Source organism: Colias eurytheme, chromosome 16, assembly GCF_061535395.1.
Source record: "Colias eurytheme isolate Ceu_HAF_F1 chromosome 16, ilColEury1 Martin Lab GWU primary, whole genome shotgun sequence".
NCBI lineage: Eukaryota > Metazoa > Arthropoda > Insecta > Lepidoptera > Pieridae > Colias > Colias eurytheme.
In genome coordinates, this window is record NC_142995.1 from 3,112,777 (window position 1) to 3,129,135 (window position 16,359).

Consider the following 16,359-nt stretch of genomic DNA (forward strand, 5'->3'; position numbering starts at 1 on the left):
CCGCGTCAGTGAGTTGACAAGGTTTTCGCGAGATATTATCAAAATATAATGAAGCTAAACTAAGCCTATTTGCGGTGGTCTTACCATGGGCTCTCCATTGTCTAGTTGCTCATCTAAAATGTTATCCTAAGACATGTATGTAGATTTCTCTTACTACAAATACACACATTACATTGGTATAGTAGAATCCATCCCCTCTAAAAGTAAATAGGTACCTATCTTTTCGACGTAAGAGAGGATAAATTCAACACAATTTTATATATAACTTGCTCGGATTCGCCCGGGTAACCCTTTTTATGTTTCTCAAATTTTCGAAAGTTGTTAACAAACTTAAAATAATGTTATCCATTCAGCCATTCTTGGCTTGTAAGGGATAGTGGTGTAATTACATGACACTCTTGTATATATAAATATAATACTCGTGCTAATAGCTATCGGCCATTGAACACCTTTACAAAATAACAGTTTAATAGCGGTTTAGAAATTGGTTTAAAATTAAAAATATAGGTTTTTAAATATAATTGCCACTTTATTTTTTACTTTATATTATGCGTAGGTAGGTATTATAACATCACAAACAGATATGTATATACATATTTATTTTAACTATATGTAAATATTAGCTAACCGTGCGTATTCTGAGGAAATTTGCGATAAGTAACACAGCGTAAGTAATGATAAGAAGTAGCGTACTGTTACAAAAATCATATTATAAAATCGCATATGCGATTTAGGTAAGGGGTAAATGCTTGAAAGCAATAAAAAGGCACAAGTACAATAAATTATATTTATTTAAATTAAAAATATCTGTACATAAAATCAGTGGAAATCAAGTCTGTTAACAAACATAGAAATTCGTTTAACAATTTACTATAAAACTTAACTTGAACATTGTATTAACTTGTAACATAAATATGATTTTATAGTGTTTTAATTAAATAAATAAATATGTGATAAAACTAAAATTCTGATAAATATATTTGCTAGTTGGTCTGGAATAAGTTTACGAGATCTTAGACTATGTAATCTTAAACTGTCCATAGTTATATTTCATGTGCTTCAATATTTTTTTTTAAATTGTAATAGGATAAAAATAAAAATCAACAATAAACAGTCCCCTGTACCTAAATCTTTTTTTATTTTTATGTAATTTTGTTTAAAATTTCACAAAATCTCATGTAAGCGTAATAGATAATTTTTAAATTATTCTTATTTTATCGAAGCTCAAATATTTTGTTTAATGAAGAGGTGCGACTAATATCATATATTCTATAGTCTATGTTAATTTATTTAATCTAACAATACATGGCAATACAAAACACACTAAATTTAACAAAAAAAAAATCCCTCCGCAATTAATATCAATGAACGTTCCTGTGCGCGCATTTATAATTTGTGTCTTAAATTAATAAAAATTTATAATTAATAACACACCGACTCCATTTTAAAACAAAGATGGCGACCATCCAAATGCGTCATTAATCTATAAGGCAATTGCGTAAAAATAACAATTTAGTAATTATTGTGATATTCGCTTAACTAATTTCCTTTTTGCTATCAAGAAGTTTGCGCTTGAGTGGTATTTTCATTATTTCTAGGTTGGTTTAATTCGTTAGTTTCTTCTGTTGGTGTTTGGTTAGGTGTGGCATTAGTTTCGGAAGTCTGTGCGGGCAGTCTTGGGTCGGAATCGGCTCTAGTACACGCTTCGTTCACAAATTTGTTGAATAGATCCGGCTTGTCGAGGTATATGTGGTGGCCGGCGCCGTTGATTACCTGCAATTTGACGTAAATCAAGATTATTAACGTGACAACGTCTTATAATTCGATAGAGCCGGCTGCACGCACGAAAAAACATGACTCATGCGGCGTTACCTCGCTCTGAGACGTTCCATGTAAGGCTTGAAGTGCAAGCGAGAGCGCGGAACGAGCGACAAAGAAGCACAATCGGACGTTGTCACGTTCAACTATCGTCAGTAAACCGACTTTAAAGACAACCAACTTTTTTTTATAGGTTTACTATTTCTCAGTTGTTTAACTTTTATGTTCTTTAGTATTTATTACAAGACACAATTTCAAAGATTTATGGCTATGTCGCATTTACACATTCGCACGAATAGTCAGGAAAATAACGAACATGATTGTTTATATGAAGTAACATTTTCACACGACACACATTCTCAGACAAAATTTAAAATTTATTTGAATGGTAATAAAATGAGTTTTGTTATTATAATAACATTCAAATAAATAATAATCAAATCAAATATCACACAAAACCAAGTAAATATAATATACCCCAAAACTAATAAGTTTTAAAAAATAAAATATCTGACGGATCAATAGATCGGTCAGATATTATTGCGCACAAACAAAAACCTGCTAAAAGTAACCATACCTGCACATAAGTCTTGGAATTAGGCCTGCTCTCAGAGAGCAACTGTCCCGTACTATTGTCCACCCACGATCTCGATCCATACAGTACTGTGACGGGCAGGTTCGTGTCGAGTTTCTCTACTCTATGCACCATCGGGTTCTTGGCCCAACCGAAACCTTGCATCAGTGTGTGGAACGCGCTTTCACCTCTGAAATTTTAAATTATTTATATAAATTATTAGTTATTTTTATATTAAGACAATTTAAATAGTTAAAGGCATGGCATGCCTAAAGACGCCGGTTCGAATTCCTCCTGATGAACAATTTTTTTTTCTCATTAAAGCATTTGAGTGTTATATAACTAAAAAAAATCTTGAATACAAAGTAGTTGTACGCGTATTGTTTATTTCACCCGGCTTTGCATATAGGTATACGAATGAAAACAATGAAAGGCAGATATGGCGGAGCGCATTGTTCATTGTCAAACTATTATCGACATTGTTCCTTCAAAAGCGTAGCGCGCTTCCTTCTTATGTGACGTTTCAATGCTCCTCGGGAATAAATTGTTGTTATTTGATTTTGAATATTATTTTAATCAGGACGAAATAGTCTTTGCTGCGCTCCGTCATATCTGCACCGGCTCTAAGAACATATTTCTGGATTTAATTTTTTATTATCATAGTACATAATATAATAATTTATAGTCATACTCACGTGGGCGCTTGCGAATTGCACTGATATATATACTCCGGGATAACCGTGACCGCATCCGGGACATAGTTCGTGTATTTCCTGGATATATCCGGGCGGGTCTTGGAAACCAGCCACTTGCCCGCAGGACCAGCTGCTCTTACTGCCCAGAGGGGGTTTAGGGGTTGTAGCGCTGTGGCTAGGGCCTTTACCCAGAATGGGATTTGGACCTTTTCGTTGCCGTTCGTCGGTTTTTCGGGAAAGCCCCACGGATCGGCTAGGATTAAGTGGCGGACCCTGAAAGTTTCAATTTATCACTACTTAGTATAAAATAAAGACACTTTCCGCCGTCTGTAGAGCTTTAAAATTACGCAACTGATTTTGATTTTGTTTAATAGATAGAGTGATTCAAGAAGAAGGTTTTAGTATATAATTTATTAGGTTTTAGACAAAACGGACGAAGCTGCGGACGGATAGCTAGTTTAAATATATACAGGGAATGTTAATTGATTTAAGTGATGGTTAGCAAATGTTATCTAAGAGTAACCTTCAAACGGCAGCAGGTTTTTTTAATAGCGAGATGTAAAGATATGTAATCTTTTGATCAATTGAATAAATAATACAGAAACTATAAAGTATTTAACTGTATTTGCTGTTGACATAAATTATTTTTTTTTAGAAATGATGTATTTCTGATGTAAGAAATATATAAAAAAAATTGCTGTTCTCACACATCAGAATCTCTATCTCTTATTTACTCTATTGAAAGATTATATTCTACCGTCATATTCTTCAAGTGTTCCAATACAACAAGATAGCTCACCTATCCGGGTACTTCAACGCGTATGCTGTGGCAATATACCCTCCCAGACTATGGCCCAATAAAATAAATTCCTTTAGTTTAACCTCTCGTCTCCATTCTTCTACTGACTCTACCCATTGGGCTTCCACCTTTTCTGCATCTGAAGCGAATTTTGGGCGGGAACTTCTGCCAAAACCTAAAAAAAAAAAGAATAAAGTTAAGTTATAGGGTAATGTTAAAAATATACAAGTTTTGTTATACTAAATAGGACATTTAAGTGGACGAAAAAATTAATTGTGAAAAAACTGAATCGATTTCCATTATAGTATTTGCACCACCATCATTTTTGTAATCTTCTTATATATAAAAATGAATCGCAAAATGTGTTGGTAAGCGCATAACTCGAGAATGGCTGAACCGATTTCGATAATTCTTTTTTTATTATATTCCTTGAAGTACGAGGATGGTTTTTATGTAGAGAAAACGTAAATATGTACCACGGGCGAAGCCGGGGCGGACCGCTAGTTTTAGATAAAATTCAAAGGGATTCTATATTGGTAAAGTCGGATTGAAATACAAGCTTCTGATCATATTATTGTAAAACTTATAACTTAAAGTACCTACTCATCGTACTCATCGACCAGATACGAATAACGAAACATAATAGCAAGTCATGGTGATTCACATTCACGCTTCATAGAGATTCAACGATTTTAAATACATATTTGAACAGTATTGCATCAGACTTAATTGACAACATTTCAGAATTTTAAGCTACTCTATACTACTATTTCAATTTTGATTGACCCAAAATAAAAGTAAATGTATTTTTTGCTATTTGAAAATATTGTGGTTTTAAAAATGACGCTATTCATACTGTAGACTAATTTTATTCCTGTGTAGTAATATTTTAGATTTAAAAAAAAATTGATTGTCTGTAAAGTCGGTTTACTGACGAAAGTTGAACGTGACAACGTCTTAAGACCGATTGTGCTTCTTTGTAGCTCGTTCCGCGCCCTCGCTTGCACTTCAAGCCTTACATGGAACGCCTCAGAGCGAGGTAACGCCGCATGAGTCATGTTTTTTCGTGCGTGCAGCCGGCTCTATCAAATTATAAGACTCACGTCACGTCAATAATTTTTATTGTCGTCCTGCTAACTTACCCAACAAATCAATAGCGTACACTGGTCTGGTAGCGGCTAGGGCGTCTAAATTAGGACACCAGAGCGCGACCCCCGCGCCCATACCGTGCAACATCACAAGGGGGGTCTGGGGAGACTCGTCATTGAGAGAAATCGTCCATATTTTGTCACACTGACCCACTACGGAGCCTATGTCCACGTAGAAACGTTTGTACGCTGTTTTAACACCTGTAATTGGTTAAATTACTACTATACATAGTATACAAAAAAGCCGCTTTCTCTGCCCTATGTCCCTTTGTATGCTTAAATCTTTAAAACTACGCAACGGATTTTGATGCAGTTTTTTTTATAGATAGAGTGATTCAAGAGGAAGGTTGAGGTTTTAGATAAATCGGGCGAAGCCGGGTTGGGCGGTAAGCTAGTACCTACTTGATAATTTATAGATGATCTCTAGTGATAAATCGCAGCAAACGATAATGTATGCGTCAGAGGGAATAAGGAAAATTGTATTATTTGGGAACACGATAGGTTTGGGAAAAGTTACTTCTAGGCAAAAAACAAAACTGCGAACATTCGTGAACTGTCGACGGCAAAATCATACAATTTTATACAATACTAGGTTTCCGCCCGCGGCTTCGCCCGCGTAGTCAAAGAAAAACCCGCATAGTTCCCGTTCCCGTGGGATTTCCGGGATTGCGTCATTTTCCCGGGATAAAAAGTAGCCTATGTCCTTTCTCGGGTATCAAAATATCTCCATACCAAATTTCATGAAAATTGGTTCAGTAGTTTAGGCGTGATTGAGTAACAGACAGACAGACAGAGTTACTTTCGCATTTATAATATTAAGTATGGATATCACATCATATCAACTTGATACATCCTTCATCTTAATATTATCTTACTTCCTTGATCTTTAGATGTATTCATAATATAGATTATCTATGAAGTTATGAATTTATCAAAAAATTTTATCTATTCATATTATAAGATGTTTATTACTCTCAAAACGGCTGATTGGATCTTGAAAAAATTTGGCACAGACACTTAAAGATAAGACCTTGCGGGTTGATACAAATTTAGTATACAATATAAATATAGTCACATTTAATAAATGCAGGTAATTAATTCATACACAGTATAAATAATATGCAGGTGCATTAAAAAGAATTACTTCCGTATGTAAAATGAACGTTGAATGATGTGATTTAGAGCTTCTATATGTATTTCAGAGCTTCATTTTAATGGTCCTTCATCTCGAATGTAATGAAAACTACCGAAATAATGGAAGAATGCCAAGTGTCATGAATCTAGTTTTTGGTATAATCAGAGACGGAGAGTTAAAACAATAGCTTAGGTAGCTGTTACATGATATATGTTTATAAAACATGGGTATGTTCTTTACAGTATGGATTACATAGCTACAAACTTGTCATTAAAAGTAGGTACCTAAGACATGGGTATATTTCTGGGCAAGGTGGCATATTTCTAGTGTTATGTTCATTTATATCTTAGTGATTATCATCCCAGATCAACTAAAATTGTCATTAATTTAAATACCTACATAGTAACGAATGATGATTGAGCAAATCTAAATGATCGACCAAGCATGTAGCTGCCAGCTGGTAGATAAATGGTATAGATACCTATCCTATCACAGTACTAACAACTTCCTCATATTACAACGTTGTTACGAACATGAACTTGAGTTTACGTCCTAATTACCTACTGTATAAAATATAAATAACGTACATAATAGCAAATCATATTTAGAAAATGAATGTATCATTAATGATTTAAGTATTATCTTTAACCCTATCCCCACTCACCCCATCTTATCTTTAATCATATTTTTTTATACGTAATCAACATAATTTTCGCTGTTTTTTGGAAAATAATAATTAATTCAATATACATAATTGCTTATTTTTTACAAATCAAACCGAATTCAATATGAAAATAATGCAGTCATGACATCGTCTAGTTAGATTTAATTATAGATATGTTTTGACAAATTTCAAGTTTACATAATTATTTCAGAACCTTGAACGAAGGTTACTTGATAATAATGGTAACTACGTATATTATTGATAATACTATACTTTATGCGTAGAATCTAATCTTTATAACAAAAGGATTCGTCCTCATAATTGTAAATTGGATTATGGGTAAATAAAAAAAAAATGCATCACCATTAATTGATACTGATTTCTGTAATGCTTTACTGTATATTATAAATAAAAAAATACGAAAAAAAATTAGTTAGTTATTAGAGAGTGTGCGTGTTAATTTTTATATGTAAGTACACCATAGTTTAATTAACACGCACACGAGTGTGCATGTTAATTTTTATATGTAAGTACCCATTGTTTAAATATGTTTAATTGAGTCATAAAAGGCACTTTGTATCTTTAATAGATAAGATGAAGGCAAAAATGAACTAAAACTTTTAATAATACTGATGAATCACCTAGAGTTCAATTGACCTTGATTGAAGTTGAAAAGTTAGAACCAGAACATGATTTGTTCTTTGTCAATGCCAATTTTAATGCTATATATACATATAAAGATATTATACTTACATGATAATATTGTCTTTTCTATATTTCTTAACATTGTATCCGATTGTCGAGTCCAGCTGAACCATCCCCCAATCCAACTATAAAAAAAATTACATAAAATAATTTAAATAACATATAAAAATATCACTCACACCCACTAACAATAAAAAGCAAACAATTGGTTTAATATGGATTACCTATATATTTTTTTAAATCAATTAAGATTAACAATCAAATTTAAATTAGAAAAAAAAACATGACAATCATTTTTTTACATTAAAAAAAAAACACACAAAAATAGGAAATAGAAACAAAAAGGGAAGAGTGTAAAGCTTTATAAAACCACCATTCATGACATGTTACACTCTGATATATAAAAACACAGAAAAAATAAAGTAACATGAAATCCAGAATTCTCATAAACAAAGCAAAAGCTATACATTTAGAAGCTGTTAATGAAAGTATCTTACTTCCATATACCGGAAATAATATTCCCAACCCATGCTCTGCCTATAATACTGCAAGATAAAACGGTACACACATATAAACAAACAAAGTATGATATTTTTCATGAATGATTTTGAAGTTATTGCAGTAGGCGTAGAGAGTTAAAGAACAGGGACTTTAAAATTAAATCAGATGTTTTTAATTTGATATTGCATCATAGTTTCATTTTTACAATAATAAGAAATGTTTATATATTATTATGATGGTCTTTTGTTTAACTCATATTGGTGCTTTATTATTCAAAAATGAATGTACTACTTTCGCTAAAAATATAAAATTCCTATCATATAATATCAAATCATGAATTTTTGGAGTGATGATCGAAATTCAGGGGCTTTTTATTTTTAATTAGCTACTAGCGGTCCGCCCTGGCTTCGCCCGTGGTACATAATATTTACGTTTTCTCTACATAAGAACCATCCTCGTACTTCAAGGAATATAATAAAAAAAGAATTATCGAAATCGGATCAGCCGTTCTCGAGTTATGCGCTTACCAACACATTTTGCGATTCATTTTTATATATAAGAAGATTAGCTATGTCAGAATTGTACTTATACCACACACAACCTAAAACATGCAACACAAACAACAAACAAACAAATATAAACTTGCTCGTCAGTTCCCATTGGTGTTGCTAGTATAATTTCCTCTGTAAACATAAATAAATACATACTTGACTAAATATATACTTGTAAGTATTAATAGGTTTATATTTTTACTATGACAAATATGATGTTATAAAATCTTATTAGAATAGTAGGTACAGATACTAGTTTTTATCAATAATAATATCAAATGCCAGAGAAATCACATCAAAATATATACTAAAATGCTCCTATTCACATAAAAACGAAAAGAATAATTTGCATAAAATTTATAGATCTAAAATGCAAAGTGAGAAATATAAGCATTGACTTTTGTTAGTAAAAATTGGTCATCATGAAAGTGAATTTATAAGAATAACACTATTGTTAATTGCTATTTAAAACCATATTATAATTATAGTAATGTAATTTTCTAGAATACCTACTCTAGATAATATGTGATAACTGATAAGCGAAATTTGTATCAAGGGGGCATAGTTTATTTTTTTTATTTATTCATAACACTTTACTATGCTAGTTATACAAATTACTTAAAAGCTAAAACTTATAGCTAAACTAGCACAGAGGGCGGCCTTATCACTAAAGAGTGATCTCTTCCTAGAAAGAGTGGGGTTTCTTTAGAGAACTGCCGCACGTATTATAGGTTTTTTGTGGGGGGGGGATGGAGGGGAGGAGGGGAGGACCCTCCCACCAAAAGGGGAAAGTTAGGAAACCAATAGTTTTGGAGAAAAATCAATTTTCCTATTCTAACCTCAAAATGTATGGAATTGGTGTAAAATCATTTTAAATAAGCATTAGACGATAGTAACAAAAATTTTACGATACATAAATAAAATACAAACAAGTTGTGAAAACCTACGTAGTTTTTTTTATATGAGTGGGAATCGCCCTAAAGTCGCTTCTGGCACTCGCCGGCCGCTGCCGCGGCACGCTCGCTTCGCTCGCTCGGCTCGTGCGGCAGTTCAAATGTTAACCTAATACGCTCGTCGCTTCGCTCCTCGCTACCTATTTGAATACTAAAAGTAAAAGTTTAATAGTTTTTTAACCTACGTAGATTTTATTTAAGCTATTGAATAGCTTCTATCGCGGGCCTTGAGCGCGGGGACCGAATCCAGAAATTGCGTAACGAAAAACCTCACGCTACCCACTCCGACGGGCACGGAGGTGTGGCTTGAAGGCATGCTATGCAATAGCTTTGCCGCGGCAGTCCCCGAGTGCCACACATCTTTTTTGTTTGAGTGGGAATCGCCCTAAAGTCGCTTCTGGCAGACGGTTCTGGCGGCAGTTCAAGAGTTAACCTAACAAGCTCGTCGCTTCGCTCCTCGCTACCTATTTGGATATTAAAAATAAAAGTTTAATAGTTTTTTAACCTACCTACGTAGATATTTTTTTTGTTTGAGTAGGAATCGCCCTAAAGTCGCTTTTGGCACTCGCCGGCCGCAGCGTAAAGTCACAGTACAGTGAAATGGAACGTCTTGGTCCGCTTTTTTGCACAACAAAACCGATAAATGCACTTTTTTCGCACAAAAAATTATTAACTTTAAAAATTAATAACTAAAAAACTACAAGTTTCCAACGTTTCAACGATAATATTTTGGAATTACAATCTTACATTACCTAGCTAACTAAAAATATAAATATTTCCAACAAATTCGTGCGGCAGTTAACTAAAGCCAACCCGAAAGAGTGATTCTTAGTTTATTTTTATTTAGTTGAAAAAAAAACCTCTATTACCTTAAAGGTGCTAAAAACACATGAATTATTAGTGGAATGACATACAGAACCCAATGTTAAAGCATGATATGATTAAACGATGCATAACAACTTGATTTAACATGAAAAATATATTGTGCCCACCTACAAAATAAATGATTATTTTGACACAGAAGCTCTTTTTCATAGATGAAAAAACATAAACATATAATGTTATAATGTTGTGCAATACTCGCAATATACGAGCTTTAGAAAAATTGCACATAATCTTACCTGGATTCTGTATTTTCAAGATGTAATTCACTACCCATTTGTTTAGATTTTGACTGCAAAAATCATTACAATTTAATACGGCGAGGAATAAAGATTGGACGTTAAATTCGATAGGTATCTGTAACTATTCGAGTAGCTACTTCTTTACACAGACACAAAGATTTTGCGAATTTTAAACTGATTTACGATTTTTACAAGTTCACTATTTCATTGTCAATTAGTGTCAATGTCATGGATGTCAGTATAATGTCGCAATGTTCGGATACTTGGAATAACATAATTTTAAAATCTTAATAATTTGAAAAAGTTTACTACAAAGTAATTTTATTTACAATTAATACTAACTAAATATTTACTATTAAAGATTTTATCAAGTTTCTCAAGTCATGTTGGCAAATGTATAACATAAAAATGGGATCACAAAAGAAATTGATAACGTTCCTATAGAAACACAATAGTAAGCACCACAGTAAACACTGTGTATACAGTGAATACTTACTAATATTATTATTAATATTCTAACTAATAATGCAGGTTACTGCTGTACAGCCAGTTTTCAAATTAGAATTGAATCATAAAGTTACGCCTGGGATAATTATTATAGCAAAATATGATGGTACTCACCCATGTTTAACGGCAGCAGCAGGATACGACAAGGTAACATATCTATAGTAATCGTACTGTAAAACTAAAGCTCCAATCTTCTCACTTATGATAATTAAAATTATTTTATTATGTATCTTTTTAAAAATTTGCTAACAAAAAACTGCATACGGATTTATAGGTGTTTAGTTAATGTTTACATAACTACTTACTCCACGTTTAAGATCATCATACACCATCCACATGGTATTGTTGGTGGTCGGGCCCAGCGGTCAGAGGCACACGCCGAGGTATCGGAGCTAAATCTTAGTCAAGCTGTAATAGCGCTTGCTGCAGGTGCCCTAAAAGCTGACTGTACAAGGGACATCCTACTTATCGGTTCTCCCACCCAAATATTAGGTAAGAAAAATGATACAATAAACTTTATATCAACATAATGATGACACACCCCTATAAAAACGTTTCTATAGCCATGTACTGGCCAAGTAAATATGGGATGTCTCGTTCTAAGTCGTGTTCATTTCTTCAATATTAGAACTGCTGAATAATATATTTAAATTCCAGCCTATGATGTCCACGACAACACAGATTTATTCTTCAAGGAAGTACCAGATGGAGTTAATGTGATTACTACTGGCAGAATTGGTAAAAGTACGGAACTGCTAGCGATAGTAGGTGGAAACAGTTCAGTGTTGGGTTTGAATAGTCAAGGGGATGAAATATTTTGGAATGTTGTTAGCGGGAAGGTCTCCACTGTTTTACCATTTGACTTCGATAAAGATGGCGAGAATGAGGTATAACAATTTCTTATTATATTTGCGACATAGAAGTAAGTATAAAGCATAATAAAATGTACGGGTAACTGATAATTTTCGAGACTTATTACGTGTTTATTTAACTAATAAAGATAAATTAGAAACCTCTTTCAGCTTCTCATTGGTTGCGAAGATTCATTTATAAGGGTGTTAAAGAATAACCAGTTCATAGTAGAGCTTCCTGAAACTGGACCAGTGTTGTGTTTATCGCCCATAACGGAAGTGAGATTCGCGTATGGATTAGCTAATGGGACCATTGGTGTATACGAGGAGGGGATTCGCTTGTGGCGCGTAAAGGTAGGTACTTCGTTGATGTTATCGATCATTAAGTTTTATAAAAAGGAAAAATATTATTACCGACACAAATACAGTAACGGAATAATTTAAAAGAGAACAGAAATACTTCTGTGGACAGTTTACATACATTTTAATTTTAGTCAAAACAAAACGCAATCTCACTGCAATGGTCAGGTGAGAGTCTTGCATGTTGTTGGAGTAACGGTCGTGTAGACTGGCGCGACAGTGGCGGTCGAGTGTTGAGGCGAGTGCAACTGCGCTCGAATGCTGCCGCTATGTTGCTCGCTGACTATAGAGCTGTTGGCGCTCCTGACTTGGTCTGCGTTTCTGATAAAGGCGAAGGTAAATTGGGAAATTTGTAAAAACCAATGAACTACAGTGTATGAATATTAATGTTTCATTGTGATACAAGTAGAAATCGGACAAAATAAATATAATTTATAATCGGTAATTTGAAATGGTTTATATCGGACAGTTTTGGGCTACCCACCGTTCTCAGAAGATTCGGGTTTCAACGCTTCAAAGAAATTGGCATCTGAAGAAGACAGACTTGCGATAACTGAGTTATTGAGCAAGAAACAGGCCTTGATGGTGGAACTGCAGCATTATGAGGCTAATACTGTCTCGGATAGTCTTGAAGCCAGTCGTCCTTCTTCAGCTATGCCAACTAATACTCGTTTACAAGTAGCTGTTACTGCGGATACTCAGGAAGTATGTTAGTTTGCCGTTTTAATTACCAGAAAATTTTTAAGAATTTAAATAGACGTGTGAGGAATATTATATGCGTTAGTTAAGCGATATTTTAATTTTTAATGGAACTTTCTTTTGTTACGTGTTTTCGTACGTTACAATCCCTGCAATAATTATTTATTTGATACTTCATAACAAGGGCTGCATCCAGCTCCCAATATCGACAAACAACGAAACAGTCGTTCGCGCAGCGCTTGTACTGGCTGAGGGTGTGTTTGAAACGGGCGAGACACTGGCGCGACATCCGCCGCCCGGCCGTTTGCGACCCATTCTATACATACCGCTGCGATCTCCGAGAGATATACCGGTTGATGTTCATATAAAGGTTCGTTAGTATTATAAAGGTAGGATATATTGTATGGTGTAAAGAGGTGACGAAGACTTAATTAATCAAAAAATAGAGCAAGTCCATGTTTATAAAAAATATTTATTATTAAAACTGTATTCTTGCAGGCACTAGTAGGATATCCAGACAGTGAACAATTTCACATATTTGAGTTAACAAAACACCTACCTAGGTTCTCAATGTATAAACTGGCTGAGTCAACAGTAAGGGTGGATTCAAACAGTTACGTTACATTTAAAATCACAGAGAGGGTCCAAAGAATATGCATTTGGTTGAACCAGAACTTTCTTCTTGATGAAGAATTGGAGCTAGAAAATGAAGACAGTAAAGAGTTGCATGTAAACTTTCTATGTCTTAGGGATAGAAGTTATCTGGGTATGGATTTTGAAGCAAATGGCCAGGTTATGTTTAAAACAGATGACATAAGGTTGGCAGGAGATTTGATACAGAGTTTAGCTGTGTTTTTAAACTTGACTGATTTGCAGGTGGGTATTATTTGGTTTTTATCACTCTTTGTATGTTCTTAACAAATTGCACACCCCTGATTAACGAAATATTATAAAGATGATCTGTTTATGTTCATCAAAGGAAATAAGAGCTTTATTTTTTTAAATAATGTAGTTACTATGTTTCTTATGTTGTTATTAGCTACATATATATTCTAATGCTGAAAAAAACCATTGTTGGAATGTTTTTAAAAATAAAACTGAAATAGTTTGCGTCTTAAAATAATTTATTACTTATCTTAGTTGGAAAGCTATTGACCATAAAGTTCGACAAAGCCAACACACTTGACTGGATTAAAGAAAAACATGTTATTATGCGGAGGTTCCCTTTGACTGACAGCTTTCACAATTTCCTGACCAATCACACCACCTAATACAGCTGCAGCACCAGATACAATTCCAAAAACATCAGTCAATAAAGCATCACTGACAAAACCAACTGGAAGGTTCAATTCTTTGACCAGCTCATCTCTCATGCGGAATATTACTTCCGTGTCAGCTTTGCGTTTTGCGGGATCAGGATTGCGATTGTATTCATCGCGGAAACGCAAAAGGATCTTCATTACGAAGTACGAAGGGTCACCGCGGCGTAGTCTCGATCGCAGTTCCGGTTTCGACCAGTCAGCGGATAATGCATTTTGTAAGGGAACGTATATGGCGCGTCGTTTAACAGTTATGGTCACTGTCTCGCGTGCGGTCTTTTCGTCGTCATCAGGGCCGCGTTTCACAGCCTTGTGTTGCACAATCTCTTCAGAGTACTCGTGGTCGATCAAATCTGTGAACATGTAGCCAAACATTCCCCACACGTCACCGCAAAGGAATTTCTTGTTAGCATCTCTACACGCGTTATTGATACGTTCAAGTTGCTCTTGTTTCAAGCCCGTCGCACACACAATGTCAAATTCTGTAAAAAAACTGTCAGGTAGATCGTCAACTGCCTTCGTTTCCGTTGATACTTCAACCATTGGGTTCAATGCTTTTGCTCGCTGTAAAGATGCCTCCGCTCTATTTTCACCGAGTTTATCTGGAGGTGCTAAAAACTGAGAGTATTGATCGGTTTCTCTTAACTTTTCATTATCGAGCAGACATACGCTTTTAACACCCGAAAGAATAATGTTTTTAGCGATTTCGGCTCCAAGACCGGACAATCCAATAATGAGAACTTTGGAGGTACGTAGCCTTTTTTGAGATTCTAATCCCCATAAGCGGATTTGGCGATCGTACTGTTCTGCTTCTGCCTCAGATAATTCCATTTCATTATTTTCTACCATTGTCGGCGTTAAAACACAAAATTTCGCAAAATACAATAAAACCGGACTTGACCCACGCTAACAAAAGTCAAATTAAACTGTCAAATGTCAACGTGACAAATGACATCGCACAGAAATGACAAAACTACAGACCTAACAAAACTTCTAGTAATAAATCCATAGATAAAAAAATCGGTGAAAATCTTTAATTTTTTTGCAGCTTATCATTATTATTCACTGTAACAATGTTTCAGTCTACTGCCCAATTTCCTAAGGCAGAAGAATTATTGAGGTTGGAAATGATGAATGCATCTGAAGTGGGAGAAACAAGATCACGTTTGGCTGCTGAGAGTGCAGAAAAGGCACAATTGATCACTGCTTTACTACCAGCTGCAATTGATGCGGCATCTTATGACTTGTAAGAAATCTTCAGACCTTAGTTATCTTCAGGTTTATTCCATATAAAATAAAGATTTTTTTCTTTTTCATGAATTTTATTTTTGTAGAAAAGAAATGTTGAATCGTTATAAAGAAGTAATGCTTCTCAATGAAGAGTTGTTAACCGGATGTCATATTCGAAGAGCTTCGCAAGAGCAAACGATTACGTCTCTAAAAAATCTCCACACTATTTTGCAACAAGGAGCTCGTTTAAGAGGTGATACTTATCCATATTTTTATAAGCTTGTAGGTGTAGGTAGTTACTGTCTTCCCATCTTTGTAGTAATCTTCGGAAGTACAATCTAGTTATGAAAATTCTTTCACTAATATATTTTAGAAGTGGCATGTATGCTTTTTTTTACCCAGGACATCTTTTTTTTTCAGTGGGCAAGTATAGCAAAGCAGCTGTGGCCGCTTGCAGAAAAGCAGTACAAGAGAATAATACTGAAGCTCTCATTAAAATCCTACAAGTTGGAGATGCATGAAAAATAAGACAATAATTAAGAAAATAATTTATTTAATTCATTCTATTAATTTAGCTCTCTTAAGCATGTTTTGTATCACACAAAAATATATATTATATTGCATGTAAAACATGTTTGTAATCGTTAAGTAGTTGCAAATGTTTTTGTTATAAGAAAAATATATTATTAACAAGTACAAAATTATCCAATATTGAAAATTAAATAA

General features: G+C 34.1%; 3 protein-coding genes across 4 annotated transcripts; 1 reads left to right on the forward strand and 2 right to left on the reverse strand.

Moving 5' to 3' along the window:
* Positions 1-773: 773 nt before the first annotated feature.
* Positions 774-10,875, reverse strand: puml (pummelig). 2 transcript variants are annotated; one of them, XM_090110676.1, is made up of 8 exons: positions 10,665-10,875; positions 8,036-8,083; positions 7,587-7,663; positions 5,029-5,235; positions 3,887-4,061; positions 3,088-3,360; positions 2,396-2,582; positions 774-1,773 (listed from the first exon to the last, which is right to left on the reverse strand). In XM_090110676.1, exons 1-8 carry the CDS (start codon positions 10,700-10,702, stop codon positions 1,558-1,560), a joined length of 1,221 nt encoding a protein of 406 aa, XP_089966802.1. In that variant the 5' UTR covers positions 10,703-10,875; the 3' UTR covers positions 774-1,557. The 2 variants fall into 2 exon arrangements, with proteins under 2 accessions (XP_089966802.1, XP_089966803.1); XM_090110677.1 differs by lacking the exon at positions 8,036-8,083.
* A 303-nt stretch (positions 10,876-11,178) lies between these two features.
* Positions 11,179-16,224, forward strand: LOC149901657 (BBSome complex member BBS2-like). The gene is made up of 11 exons (XM_090110969.1): positions 11,179-11,321; positions 11,492-11,666; positions 11,832-12,061; positions 12,197-12,379; positions 12,520-12,721; positions 12,855-13,090; positions 13,269-13,454; positions 13,583-13,960; positions 15,486-15,649; positions 15,738-15,886; positions 16,054-16,224. Exons 1-11 carry the CDS (start codon positions 11,193-11,195, stop codon positions 16,152-16,154), a joined length of 2,133 nt encoding a protein of 710 aa, XP_089967095.1. The 5' UTR covers positions 11,179-11,192; the 3' UTR covers positions 16,155-16,224.
* On the reverse strand, positions 14,190-15,336 carry Aos1 (SUMO1 activating enzyme subunit 1). Its single transcript, XM_090111243.1, has one exon. The coding sequence runs from the start codon at positions 15,250-15,252 to the stop codon at positions 14,233-14,235; it is 1,020 nt and encodes a 339-aa protein (XP_089967369.1). The 5' UTR covers positions 15,253-15,336; the 3' UTR covers positions 14,190-14,232.
* Positions 16,225-16,359: the final 135 nt, after the last annotated feature.

What these genes read in the sequence shown, in the direction of transcription:
- puml (XM_090110676.1), bottom strand. Translation starts at nt 10,702, where the DNA reads ATGGGTAGTGAATTACATCTTGAAAATACAGAATCCAG. An exon ending in CTTGAAAATACAGAATCCAG is followed by an intron (nt 8,084 to 10,664) that starts GTAAGATTATGT and finishes TTTATCTTGCAG; the next exon opens with TATTATAGGCAGAGCATGGG. An exon ending in GTACGCTATTGATTTGTTGG is followed by an intron (nt 4,062 to 5,028) that starts GTAAGTTAGCAG and finishes TTTTTTTTTTAG; the next exon opens with GTTTTGGCAGAAGTTCCCGC.
- LOC149901657 (XM_090110969.1), top strand. Translation starts at nt 11,193, where the DNA reads ATGCAGGTTACTGCTGTACAGCCAGTTTTCAAATTAGAATTGAATCAT. An exon ending in TAAACTTGACTGATTTGCAG is followed by an intron (nt 13,961 to 15,485) that starts GTGGGTATTATT and finishes ACAATGTTTCAG; the next exon opens with TCTACTGCCCAATTTCCTAA. An exon ending in GATGCGGCATCTTATGACTT is followed by an intron (nt 15,650 to 15,737) that starts GTAAGAAATCTT and finishes TTATTTTTGTAG; the next exon opens with AAAAGAAATGTTGAATCGTT.
- Aos1 (XM_090111243.1), bottom strand. Translation starts at nt 15,252, where the DNA reads ATGGTAGAAAATAATGAAATGGAATTATCTGAGGCAGAAGCAGAACAG.